General features: G+C 48.0%; 1 protein-coding gene across 6 annotated transcripts in view; it reads left to right on the forward strand.

Moving 5' to 3' along the window:
- Window positions 1-14,003, forward strand: part of NOS1 (nitric oxide synthase 1) — a 191,187-nt gene that overhangs the window by 147,483 nt on the left and 29,701 nt on the right. For 5 of the 6 annotated variants that reach the window (XM_055405788.2, XM_055405786.2, XM_055405784.2 and 2 more), the window contains 8 exons: window positions 1,374-1,475; window positions 3,586-3,780; window positions 4,378-4,463; window positions 6,758-6,902; window positions 8,067-8,171; window positions 8,691-8,749; window positions 10,130-10,231; window positions 12,781-12,897. In XM_055405788.2, coding sequence (XP_055261763.2) covers window positions 1,374-1,475; window positions 3,586-3,780; window positions 4,378-4,463; window positions 6,758-6,902; window positions 8,067-8,171; window positions 8,691-8,749; window positions 10,130-10,231; window positions 12,781-12,897 — 911 coding nt within the window. The remainder of the gene's footprint in view (window positions 1-1,373; window positions 1,476-3,585; window positions 3,781-4,377; window positions 4,464-6,757; window positions 6,903-8,066; window positions 8,172-8,690; window positions 8,750-10,129; window positions 10,232-12,780; window positions 12,898-14,003) is intronic. The other variant, XM_055405789.2, reaches the window with a different exon arrangement.

Here is a 14,003-nt window from a genome sequence, read left to right on the forward strand (position 1 = left end):
CCCCAAACAGAACCTAACGCCCCAGTCTCCAAGGAGTAAATTAATGTCTGCTTTCATGATTCGGGTTCACATTTCGATTGCAAAGAGTAGTCACTGGGTAACTTAAATGAGACTCGGTCCCGCCCCAGCCTTCCGACTCTAACTGCCATTATGTACAAATGTTGACAGCTGGGCCTGCGAAGCAATTTACTCAAACTTGAGAAATTGTCACATTCTAGCCCCATAATGAGACCTAGGTTCCCACAAATGACTAGAATTGACAGAGGAAGTGAGAAGCCAGGCTCTAATTAATGGATTTGCTGTTGGGTCTTCCCTGCTTCTGACATCAGCTCCTACTGGAGCTGGAGCCGTAACTTAAATGTCAGGGGCTGTTTTTGCCAAGCAGTTTTGCCAAAGGAGTCGACTGGCTGGGGAGCTGCTCCCAGGTCTTGGGTGTTACTCAGCTCCCTGGGCTCCAGAACTGAGGCCAGCTGGCTCTGTGGGCTGCAAGCAAGTCTGTTCATCAGTCTGAACCTCAGTTTCCTTATCTGTCAAATGGAGTCGACAGGTGTCTCCATAAACTCAAAATACTCATGATCTAGATACAAGCAGCGGCCACTCCAGAGATGAAACGGAATGGGTGGAGAGCTTTCCCCAATAGAAAGTAGTGATGATAAGAAAGAAAAAGAAGAATTTTTAAAAAAAGATAGCAACTGCTATCACTCCCAGACCCGAATAGCTCCTTAAAGCCCTTCAAAGACCCTCCTCATCATATTTGAAATAAAACCCTGACCCCTTCGCACACCCTGCCTAATCCAGTCCTGCGTCTCTCTTTTTCATCAGAGTCCTGTGTCCCCCTTTATCATCAGAGTCCTGCGTCCCCCTGACTCCCTACCATTCAAATACATTGACCTTCTTTCTGTATCTCAACACCAGCCTGATCCCACCCCAGGGTCTTCACACATACTATTCTTTCTGCCTAGAACATTTCCTCCCAAGATTTTCAAATGTCTTGCTTCTTCTCATCATTTGGATCTCATGTGTGTGCCACCTTTGCAGTGGTCCTTCAGTGACTATCCTGGTTCAATTCATCCTGCCCCTATATCCCTCTTTCTCCTAGTTCCTTGCCTTATTTTCTTCCTAGGAATTAACACCCATCACAGTACTATTTTCTGTCTCTCCCCCCGCCTCTGGAAGGTAAGCTCACTAACCAAAGGGCCAGTCAAGTCCCTCTAGTTACTACCAGTATATCCTCAATAAAAAAAATTTGAGTGAATTAGTCTGCATATGAGTTCATTAACTAGTGAAGAATTTTATTGGTGCTGCTGGTCCCTCTTTAGTCTGAAACCCAGAGGTAGCCTGGCCTGTGAGTCTGTGTTTCCCTCTCCTTTCAGGATGTGGCCAAGAAGATGAACTTGGACATGAGGAAGACATCCTCTCTGTGGAAGGACCAGGCACTGGTGGAGATCAATATTGCAGTTCTGTACAGCTTCCAGGTAGCACCAGGGCACGCCTGCCGGCTGCCAAGCTGCAAAGTGGGAACTAAAACTTTTCAGAGTCTTAGGGCAGAAAATCAAGAGCCCAGCTCCCAGGAACCTTGTTTGCAGGGCTCTGCTCATAAGCAAGGTGTCCTTCCCATCATGTATGCCTGACTCTCCATCATGGATCTTGGGGGAGGGGGACCATTTGAGGGAGAGACAAAAAGATAGAGGGTTTATGACTTGTTGCTTGACTTTTTTAGAATTGAAATGGTAAACATCCTCTGTGTCTTGACCTCTTAGACACTCAGACTTTCACATAGCAGAGACAAGTATTCATCATCATGATCAGAGGCATATAGGCCCCCCAGTGCATGTGGCTCCATGGTAAATGCTGAAATATATATAGTTGAGTTGTTGTTTAGTTGCTAAGTCATGTCTGACTCTTTGAAACCTCATGGACTGTAGCCCACCAGGTTCCTTTGCCCATGGCATTCTCCAGGCAAGAATACTGGAGTGGGTTGTCATTTTCTTCTCCAGGGGATCTTCCTGACCCCGGGATCAAACCTGCGTCTCCTGCATTGGCAGGTGGATTCTTTGCCACTGAGCCACCAGGGAAGCCCATTATATATATATATATAGTATGATGGTTTTAAAAATCATGAGCTAGGGAATTCCCTGGTGGTCCAATGGTTAGGACTCCCAGCTTCCACTGCAGGGGGCCCAGGTTTGATCCCTGGTCGGGGAACTAAGATCCTCCTTGCCATGCAGCACAGCCAATAAAATATTATCTGCTAAACCATGACACTTTAGAGAGCAAAATGGGGGCACCACTAATAATTGTGACAGCACATGGGCATAAGCTGGGGTTCTCCTAGGCAAAGCAGGAGACCCACAGAATAGAGGTCACTTCCTGTAGTAGAGACCAGCTCTGTCTTCTAGGAGTGACAGTCTGCAGAGCTAGACCCTCATAGATGTACGTGGGAGGCACCCACAGGTAGTAGGAAGAGCATATCAAGTCATATAAAGACCTGAATATGAACCACAGGTCCCCATGTCAGGAACAGGGGGACTGGGTAAACTGGGAGATGTATATCCCAGGGGAGAAACCAGTTGAGATGGGGTTGAAGGGGCAAGAAGCCCCCTCCCTTCACTGTTGACCATGGAGGAGTGAAGTTGGGGGAGTTGTTGGAAATGAAGGTGAATACTCTGGTGGTCTGGTGGACTGGTATGAAGGTTGGCGAGCCAGAGACACCAGAGATGTGAGAGGATATATATACTATATGTAAAATGGGTAGCTGGTGGGAACCTGCTGTCAAGCGCAGGGAGCTCAGATCAGTGCTTTGTGATGACCTGGAGGGGAAGAGTAGGGAGGAAGGGAGGCTCAAGAGGGAGGGGCTATATGTATACATATGGCTGATTCACTTTGTTGTACAGCAGAAACTAACACAACATTGTAAAGTAATTATACTCCAACTTAAAAAAAAGGATTTTGTGTCACCTTCATAAATGGAGAACCAGTATCATTTGCCATAAACAGAAGAGAATGGTAAATTTAAATAAATATATAAACAAATACACACAAGGGAAACAGCACAAAGTTGTCAGATTCTAGTTGCCCAAGTTTCCTCTCTTGTCTAAAAACGAAAAAAAAAAAAAAAAAAAATGGAGGGAGGAAGGAGAGAGGATATTGGCAAGAGAAATGTTAAAAATGAATTAGCATCAAATAGAGTCTTTCTGGGCTTTCCTGGTGGCTCAGACAGTAAAGAATCCGCCTGCAACGAGAGAGACCTGGGGTCGATCCCTGGGTTGGGAAGATCCCCTGGAGGAGGGCATGCAACCCACTCCAGTCTTCTTGCCTGGAGCATCCTCATGGACAGAGGAGCCTGATGGGCTGCAGTCCGTGGGCTCACAAAGAGTCAGACACAACTGAGCGACTAAGCACAGCACAGTCTTTTTCCTGGATATGATCAGGATCAAAAAAAGAACAATGCAGAGAATCACTTTACACTACCTAGAATCACCCCCAGGACTGTCCTTTAGGAAACACTGCTCTGGGGGTGAGGGAACCCTGAAATAGCCCAGCTTGTCTTTCCTCCTGACTCGCCAGTGTCCTCTCGTCCCACAGAGTGACAAGGTGACCATCGTCGACCACCACTCCGCCACCGAGTCCTTCATTAAGCACATGGAGAATGAATACCGCTGCCGGGGGGGCTGCCCCGCCGACTGGGTGTGGATCGTGCCCCCCATGTCTGGCAGCATCACCCCCGTCTTCCACCAGGAGATGCTCAACTACCGGCTCACACCCTCCTTCGAATACCAGGTCCTGCCCCTTTCCACCTCTTTGGGCCTAAATCTTCAGTAGCCAGTGTGCGTGTTACAACTAGAGCAGGGGTCCCCGAACTCCGGGATCTAATGCCTGATGAGCTGAGGTGGAGCTGATGTAATAATAATAGAAATAAACTGCACAATAAATGGAATGCGCTTGAATCATCCCCAAACTATCCCCTGCCCACCCGGGTCGGTGGGAAAACTGTCTTCTACAAAACTGGTGCCTGGTGCCCAAAAGGTTGGGGTCTGCTGGCTTAGAGGACACCTCAGTTCAAACCTGCGTTCCAGACTCTCAAGTGCAGCCATCAGATTGGACAATACAGCTCGAGCTGGAAGACAAATGAAACTGAAACAAGTATTCAGGGATCATGAGTCGGAGAGGGTCTGAGTGGGAAGGTCTACAGGACAGTGCAGGGAGGCTGGGCCAGCCACTCTGCCAGGTCCCCTGGGGTCACCACCAGCAGACTCACGCCCTTCAAGGGCTAAGGGTTGAGCATGGCCGGGCAGCCGTGAGCCCCCGGGGAGCCTGGGCATCTCCCAAGGGGAGCCAGTCTCCCGCACTGTGGTGACCACGGTCCTCTCTCCCCAGCCTGACCCTTGGAACACCCATGTCTGGAAAGGCACCAACGGGACCCCCACAAAGCGGCGCGCCATCGGCTTCAAGAAGCTGGCAGAGTAAGTCTCCTAAAGCCGGAGGGGGGATGTATGTGTCCCCAAATTCAGAGAGCCCCAGAGAAGAAGGCTGGGAGGATGCTGTGCCTCCATCTCTTGTGTGATGTGACTCCTCCATCTTCTCCAACATCCCTGTCCCTCCTTTGCTCCAGAGTCTAGGATGTGAGCATTGCCATGACCCTTCTCCTTCCCAACATCTCTTCCCACTCCCAGGTTCCCACATTCTTGTCCTGGAGGCAGTGTTGTGTTGATAAACCACCTCTCCTAATAATAAGGGCGGCCACAGTAATAGTAACATTAACAGACTTGTAACATTTGCCAGTTTCCATGGTGTAAACGTGCCCACTATGGTCAGTGTCAAGCTCCCAACAGGAAGTCACTGAAGCCAGAGTCAGCAGGAGCCGGGATGAGCTGGCACCAGCTCACCACTGCCTAGAATGGACACTCGGCAGGGTTGAATCTCATCGCACTCATTCAGTTCATTCATCTGGCCAGCAAGAATGGATACTCAGCGCCAGGCACTGCGCCGGGCCCCAGAGATGCCTCAGCAAGCCTAGCAACGTGATCCTGCCCGCATGAAGCTCACAGCTACCATCGAGGATGGATTCATGGAAGCCTAACATGGACGTCACAGAGTCTGAGAGGTCAAAGGGGGCTTCCTTCAGGAGAAGACAGTTGAGTTAATGAATGAAATGAATACGATTTCACTGAGAAAAGGAGGGAGAGGAGAGGGTTAGGGACCAAGGCTACTGAAGAGTCACTGTCCTGAAGAACCTGTGGTCAGCCAGGGGACAAGTGGGGTGGGGCTGACTGAGATGGTTTAATGGGGGTGCCTGCCTTCTGTCTAAAGACAGAGAACTCCCTGACCCCTTATCTGAAGCTCACTTTTTGGCAGAGGAGCTAGTGTGCACCAAGCTACTCACTGTCCGCAGCCTCTCGGTTCGAGAACTCTGCTCTCTACAGGTGACTGGTAGATCTTGCGGGGACTGAAACCTAGGTCCTGGCTCCACCCATGTGGTCCAGGGATCTCCCCTTTCCTCCCTCCCCTCTTTCCTTCTACCTACCAGTTATCTTCCAGCCAAGCTGGACCACATCAGCAACCATCCCTTCCCTAACAAGAGCATCACCAGTTCTCAGGCATAGCAGTCTTTGGCTTCAGTTCAGTTCAACCTGTCTCTGAGGGAAGAAGGGAGGGAAAAATCTAAAGCATTAATTGCACTATTAAGTTTGAGGTAGAAACAATGGGAATTAATTACAGATGCTTTATTCTGCTCTGATCATTCAAAGAGAACCCTCCAGGTGCCTTTTATTCTTTTCTGTTTCTCCCCCTTAACTCTCAGGCAGCGTGGGTGGTTTCCCTGAGTCTAAAAAATGATGAATTTACCACCAATAATCCCCAGGTGGGGGTAAATTAGCAATTTGTCTACTCAAAGAGATTCCTACTTAGAACAGAGCTGCTTGCTTGGAAGGTGAACCCAGGCATTCCTGAGCCTCTGGCCCACCTGCCAAGCCCATACCCTCATGGATGGGAAGGAAGAAACACTGTTTCTGGATTCTCCATTTAGCCAGAAAGAGCCCCAACTTGACATTTAAGCTCCCCGGGGCTTTGGTGGTAGCAGCAGGTTTAAAATCCATTCCTGCTCCTGATAGATATTTAGTGCCTGTTAAGAATCACCCTCTTCAAAACCCTGGATGTGCATGGCTGACTAAAGCAGACCTGGTCCTTCTTTTGTGGAGTTATAAACCTCTAAAATCCCCTCAGGTTCAATGCCTGTTCATTTATTAGTGATTGATTTTCTCTCTCTGTCTCTCTCACACACACACATAAGAATGGAAGCCCCATGACAGCCATTTCTCTGTTTTTCCATTCCCGTAACAATGCCTGGCACATAGTTGCTGCTGCTGCTGCTGCTAAATCACTTCAGTCGTGTCTGACTCTGTGTGGGCCTCAACAAAACACATGATGAATGGCCAAATGAGTGAATGAGTGATCATCTTTGGGGGCAATGCTTGGCAAACCAAGGTTCTCACAGCTGGGATCGATCCATCAAGTAACAAACTAACAAAGCTTACCAGCCATGTTAGCTCATGACTGGTTGCTCTGGAGGGACTTAAGAAAGGGATCAATACGACGCCTCAACTCACACTTTGAGTATCCCGGACGCCATCAGAGATGAGGAGAGTATGTCCCCTCCTGTTGTATCTCATGGATCGTGGTTCTTGCCCCCAGGTCCCAGCCTGACATCCTCTCTCCCGTCTACATTTCCCATCTTTCTCTCCACCCTCTTTCCCGACAGAGCCGTCAAGTTCTCAGCCAAACTGATGGGGCAGGCTATGGCCAAGAGGGTCAAGGCTACCATCCTTTATGCCACAGAGACGGGCAAGTCGCAGGCTTATGCCAAAACCTTGTGTGAGATCTTCAAACATGCCTTTGATGCCAAGGTGGGTAACAGGTAATTCCCATGCTCTCTGGGCCCTCCTGGTGAAGCTGGGGAGGGGACAGAGGAAGTCAGCAGAAAAACCCTTTGAGAGTGGGTAACAGCACATCTGAAGATGCCCGTCAGCCCACCTGCATATATTTCAAGAGACAGTGATGCTTCTCTCCCTGTGAACTCTCCAGGAGTTCAGGAATCATAACCCCCAGTTCTAGACCAAAATGTTAGAAAGTTTCTGAAAAACAAATCTGGAAGTCAGTCTGGGAAGCCCCATATTTAATACGGTCCAGTGAGTTTCTTTGCTGCAGGAATTCTCAGAGCCTTTACTCTGCACATGTGTGTTACCATCTCCAAAAGAGGAGAGGAGAGAATATAAATGTATCCCAAAGATGTTTGCTTATGGCTCACTTATTTTTAAAGCACATCTAAGGAGACAGTGTTTTCCTAGGACCTACTTTGAGAAATGGTACCCAAGGAATTCTAAGAGAAAGGGCAAAGCGTCTTTAAGGTGGGCTTCCCAGGTGGTGCTCATGGTTAAAAAAAAAAAAAAAAACCTGCCTGCCAGTGCAGGACTTAAAGAGACACAGGTTTGATCCTTGGGTCGGAAGATCCCCCGGAAGGGGGCATGGTAACCTACTCCACTCTTCTTGCCTGGATATCCCTTGGTTAGAGGAGCCTGATGGGCCACAGTCCATAGGGCTGTAGACAGTTACAGGGCTGAAGCGACTTAGCACACAGACGTGTTTGGCCCAGGCCCTCCACATTGCTGGATGGAGGATTAGAAAGGAACCTGAGCACACAGTTGGTCAGATCCAGCTGGGTCATTCCCAGCCTACATGTGGTCAAGAAGACTCCAGCATCCATTGGTTGTAAGAAGCCCGGGAGTCCCAATCAAGATCTGTCTCTACTGGCAGCCAACACATTGCCCCAGACTCTCTGCGGTCCTTCAGGCCAAAGGCAACGCATACTACCAACAAGTTTTTAGTTCTACCCACCTGAGCCCATTGAAACAATGGCACCCAGACCTTTGGATCTCTGTCCTAAGGAGATGGCTCAAGATAATTCCTCTTCTTCCTCTCTTCTCTTCCTTCCCCCATCACTTTTTCTCTCCTACCCCTTCTCTCTCCTCATTACCTTCTCCCTTCTTCTCCCCTCTCGTTCTCCCACCTAGGTGATGTCCATGGAAGAATATGACATTGTACACCTGGAACATGAAACTCTGGTCCTGGTGGTTACCAGCACCTTTGGCAATGGAGACCCCCCTGAGAATGGGGAGGTGAGATGAGCTCCTATTCTGGCACCTGTTTCCACCTGCAGAGAAGAGGGGCAGCAGTGACACCTGCCCTGCTCTTCAGTAGCAGATCCTCCCAGAATCTCAAAGCCAGTGACCTTGGTTTGGGTCCAGATTGCAGCAAGACTGGACAACTCCAAGACCTCAGCCTATTAGCGCCCACTGACCAGCCGAGCCCTCCTGAAAATGTTTTCACCTGAGCTCACTACTTCTTTGGAGAGCTTGGTGTCCCCTGCTCCAGATGAGAGAAGCAGGGACAATATTTTGTAGAAAACCGCCACAAAGGGAATTTGCATGCTGTGGGGGGGGGGGGGCATCCACACTTACAGCCCTTCATAAACAGTTCCACTCACACCACTGCTGCCTGGCCCAAGCCCCTGATACCCTGGCCCCTAGGCATCAGGCTCCTCTTTTGCCAGTCGGGACCCCCAGACCCTCTGCCCAAACCCATTCCCGATTTAATCATATCTGCCTCACATCCTGCTTGTCTCCTTCAACCTCCAGAAATTTGGCTGCGCTCTGATGGAAATGAGGAACCCGAATTCTGTGCATGAGGAAAGGAAGTAAGTCAACGATCTGCCAGTGTCCCGTGACACTCTGTGGGGGAAACCAAATATTGTCTCTTGGCGTCTGGGGTTCAGCTCTGAGTTCCGGATACTTTTGTGACCTGAAGTCCATCTGTGACTTATTTTAGCCAGTGGGTGTCTGTGGTCCACTGAGGTGGACATTCTGGTCTTTAATCACCTTACAGCCCTGTGCCTCAGTTTCTTTTTCCATCAAATTGGGTTTATTCTACCTGCGTGAACTTTCTAATTTGTAAGAATCAAGGTAAAAAATAGATATCAGCATCCTATGAGAAGCTGTGCATGTGTGCTCGGTCATGTCCGATTCTGCAGCCCAGTGGACTGTAGCCTGCCAGGTTCCTCTAAGGGATTTACCAGGCAAGAGTACTGGAGTGGATTGCCATTTCCTTCCCCAGGGGATCTTCCTGACCCAGGGGTGGAACCCACGTCTCCTGCATTACAGGTAGATGCTTTAGTGCTTGAGCCCTCAGGGAAGCCCCATGAGAAGCTGAGTGCCATGTAGATATAGTTCTTATTACTCCACCCTTTGGAAGCTTGCATTCAGAATCAGTGAGCTTCTTTCCCTAGAACTTTTCCATTTGATGTTCATGGTGGAGTTGCATCCACTAACGTGGAGGCTGACTTCAAACAAGATACCTCCTAAGGCAAAAAAAAAAAAAATGCCTGAGGTCAAAAGATGTTACTGGTAAAACTGCATCTAACATGGGGTTGGGTTCTAAAAGATATTTCATAAGGTGACAAACACTTGTAACCAAAATTACCCTTGAAAAGCCTTTAAATCCCCTCGAAGCAGAGAACATACAACCTGTGAGTAATAAGCTGCCTTTCTTCGAGAGCATCACACGTGATATTGCCTCCACCACGGAGTAGGTCTTAAGCTGAGGATTGGATGTCATCGCTGGCTGGCATTTTATTTGTTGTTTGTTTGTTTTTAAAATGTGGACCGCTTTTAAAGTCTTTATAGAATTTGCTACAGTACTGCTTCTGTTTTATGTTTTGGTTTTTTGGGCAAAAGGCATGTGAAATCTTAGCATCAAACCTGCACCCCTGCACTTGGAGTTGACGTCTTAACCACTAGACTGCCAGGGAATTCCCTGACTGATGTTCAGAGGCTGTGTTCTTCAGAACATCCCTCTTGGTTCTCTTTCAGCCAAGCACATGTTGCCAAACTTGCCTACATCCCATACCCAGGGAACAGCTGAGTCCCTGGTGGTCAGCCCTCCTTCTGGTTTTAAGACCAGCATCTCATTTCTCACCCTCTCTGCCTCTCTCCTCCCCACCCCATCCTGGTGGCCTTCAGCAGGTCCCCCTCACCCCTCCTCCAGGGAGAGATAGGGCACCATCCATTCTCCCCTCTAGGTACCCGGAACCCTTGCGTTTCTTTCCCCGTAAAGGGCCTCCCCTCTCCCGTGGTGACACAGAAGTCCACGGTCTGGCCGCAGTCCGTGACAGCCAGCGCAGGTAGAGCATCTGTATGTGCACATGCGTGCGTGTGTGTATGTGTGTGCTCACATGCACGTGTGCACGTGCAGGATGCACCTGTGTGATCGTGTTTGCCCGGCGTTCATGTGCGTGCGTGAATGGTGTGAGCACTCGCGCGCATAGCGATGAGCATGTATGTGCGCATGCCCAATACTGCAGCATCGAAGGCCACGCCCCGGTCTCAAGAAGACCCGAGTTCTAACGCAGGCCAAGCTACTAACAGACCGAGTAACCTTGAGCTTGTTACTTGACCTCTCTGGGCTTGTCCGTCTTTCTCACCTTCCAATTAGGGAGAAACTGTCTCTGCCCCGACCATCTCTGGGAGTTGGTGCAGGGATCGAAGGATGATAACAAAGAGGAACACATTTGGAAAAGCCTCAAACCTCACACAAATACATGTGCTGATATTTTTACCCCACAACCATCAACCCTCCCTCCCACACTAACAACACAGCCACCCCCTGATATGTTACAGGACTTATTTGGAGATGTGACTCAATGTGAGACTATTTTAGGGCAGAAAATACACTTACATATATTTAGAACTTTCCTGATGCTGGAGCAAAAACTTTGAAGAACATCCAGCTTAGAAACCCTGCTGCCAGAATGCGCAATTTCTTTTTTTGTCTTTTGCACTCAGATTTGTGTGTTGAATTTTTGTGTTTTGGGTTTTGATTTGAGGGTTTTATGGAAGTCTTTTGTTGTTGTTGTTGGGGGTTTGTTTTGGTTTGTTGGTCTTGGAGTTTTTTTGGTTTGGTTTGGTTTTTGCCTTATCTGAGAACAGAACTTACCACTTTTAAAAGAACACTGGTAAACCATTTTTTGGTTTTTTTTTAATTTCGAGGCTCCTGAGCCTCCGATGCCGAGGTTTGAGTCCCAGTGACATTTTTCTCCTTCTTTGAAACAGCTTCATAAGAAATCCAATCTCTTTTCAAGGCTGTGTCTGAATATTTTTCATGTTTATTTGAAATGTGAAATGTGAAAGACCCTTGAAATGTCTAAAGATGATAAGTTTATTGAAAGAGAATGTTGTAGTGGTTACCAGTGGAGAGAGGGAAGGGGTAAAATAGGGGTAGGGGATTAAGAGGTACAAGCTATTATGTGTAAAATAAGCTGCAATGTTATATTGTATAACACAGGGAATGTTGTCAGTATTTTATAATAACTATAAGTGGAGTTGTTGTTGTTTAGTTGCCAAATGGTGTCCACCTCTTTTTCGACCCTGTGGACTGTAGCCCACCAGGCTCTGTGTCCATGCTCTTTCCCAAGCAAGAACACTGGAGTGGGTTGCCATTTCCTTCTCCAGAGAATCTTCCCAACCTAGGAATTGAACCCGTGTATCTTGGCTTGGATTGGCAGGCAAATTCTTTCCCACTGAGCCACTAGGGAAGCTCATAAATGGAGTATAGCTTTCAAAAATTGTGAATCACTATATTGTACACCTGTAACTCATATAATACTGTATATCCATTATGCTTCAATATTTTTTTGGGTAGGGGAAAAAAAAAGAGAATATTGAGTGAGACAGTCCTGCACTGCCCAATAAGCCTTTCTATGAGCACATAAATGTTCCATATCTATGCCGTCCTGTACAGCAGCCACTAGCCACACGTGGCTGTCAAGCCCTTGACATGAGTTTAGTGCATGTGGGGAGCAGAATGTTTCATCGTATCCAATTTGAGTGAATTTAAATAGTCATGCACAACCCATAGCTACTGTAGCAGACAGCGGATATGTCATTCTTTCATGGTTACTGTAGCAGACAGCAGGAGTGTGATTCTTCACGAGTCAGTGTAAGGTCTGGGGACCAATGGCATCTCCTGGGAACTTCTTAGAAATGCAGCATCATAGGCCCTACCCTGGACCCACTGAGTCAGGATCTGCATCTTAACAAGGTATCAGAATGATTCTTGTCCTGGTTAACATGTGGGAAGTAAGGAAACGTGGTCTGATGGGTTAAGGAATGGACAATTAATATGTTCTGAAATCTTTTCCTTTTTTTTCAGTTTTAATATTTTTTAATTGAAGTAGAGTGGATGTACAATGTTGTATTAATCTCTGCTGTACAGCAAAGTGGTTCAGTTATATATAATCATTCATTTTTTAATTTTCTTTTCCATTATGGTTTATCATAGGCTTTTGAATATAGTTCCCTGTGCTATACAGCAGGACCTTGGCGTTTATCCTTTCTCTGTGTAAAAGCTTCCACCTGCTAACCCCAGCCTCCCACTCCACCCCTCCACCACCCGCTCCCCCTTGGCAACCACCAGTCTGTTCTCTGTGTCCATGATTCTGTTTCTGCTAAAACCTTTTCAATACACGTAGCATCAAATGATGACTAGGTGTCCTTGTGGTGGGCGAGGGTGAGTTGATATGTTCTAGTCAAGGCCATGGATGTGTTATGATCTCACTAAACACTCAAGGGAAGGTCCTAGAACCAGGACTGGTAATATAGTTAGCCATGGGGCTGCTGACCCCAGGACGGGGGCTCTGAACCAGAGTTCACCGACTCTCTTTCGTCTTGGCAGGAGCTACAAGGTGCGTTTCAACAGCGTTTCCTCATACTCTGACTCCCGCAAATCATCGGGTGATGGGCCAGACCTCAGAGACAACTTTGAGAGCACTGGACCCCTGGCCAACGTGAGGTGAGAGATGGACCCAGGCTCTTGGGGAGCTGGACAGAGTAACAAAGTGGGCTCTCTGTTTGGGGAGAGGTCTCCCTTCCGAGTCCATTCATCCCTTGAGTAACCAGCTGCACGCTCGCTGTTTGGGGATGTCCCCCTGCTTTATTAAAGCACATTACCTGGACCCCTCCACGACCTCTTCCAAAATCGCAGTCCTTCAGAGCCCCCATCACCCAAGTTTCACCCCCTTGCATGAATTTCATGTCATTTGTGCTAAAGGATGCTAATCCTGCAGATGTAATTCAGCGAGTTCCCTTCATAAGTGCTGCTGCTGCTGCTAAGTCACTTCAGTCGTGTCCGACTCTGTGTGACCCCATAGACGGAAGCCCACCAGGCTCCCCCGTCCCTGGGATTCTCCAAGCAAGAACACTGGAGTGGGTTGCCATTTCCTTCTCCAATGTGTGAAAGTGAAAAGTGAAAGTGAAGTCGCTCAGTCGTGTCCGACCCTTAGCGCCCCCACGGACTGCAGCCTACCAGGCTCCTCCATCCATGGGATTTTCCAGGCAAGAGTCCTAGAGTGGTTTGCCATTGCCTTCTCCGTCATAAGTGCTACTACCTCTTATATAATAGAAGCTTCTGGGGACACCCCACAGTGACCCAGTAGTTCCCAACCTTGGATGCTCATCAGAATCACTTGGAAATGTTTACAATGTATGGATACCTGAGCCCCACCTCCAGAGACTTTGATGTAGTTGGGTCTAAACTTGGACCCAAGGTTTTCTTGCTTGTTTATTTGTTTTTTCTTCAATCTCCCTAATTGCCTCCATTGTACAGTCAGATTCCAAAAACGATTGTCACGCCCCCTTGTTTCCCGAAGCACAGTCACATCCCCTGAGAACATTTTAGATGGTATGTGGACAGGCATTTTCTACTTCAGTGGTTGTGGATTCCGTTTCATGGGTATTTGGAAAGGAAGAAAACTGGATGTCAAACCCTTGGTTTCATAGATTCTGGTCAAGATGAGGCTGCTGTGTAAGTAGTGTTTAGGCCCACCCAGAAACCTCTTAGACCTTCACCAATGCAACCTCCTCCACCCCAGCTCAGGGCAATGCTTAGAAGATGATAGA

Source organism: Moschus berezovskii, chromosome 19, assembly GCF_049115385.1.
Source record: "Moschus berezovskii isolate FMDL1 chromosome 19, NW_MosBer_1.0, whole genome shotgun sequence".
NCBI classification, from domain to species: domain Eukaryota; kingdom Metazoa; phylum Chordata; class Mammalia; order Artiodactyla; family Moschidae; genus Moschus; species Moschus berezovskii.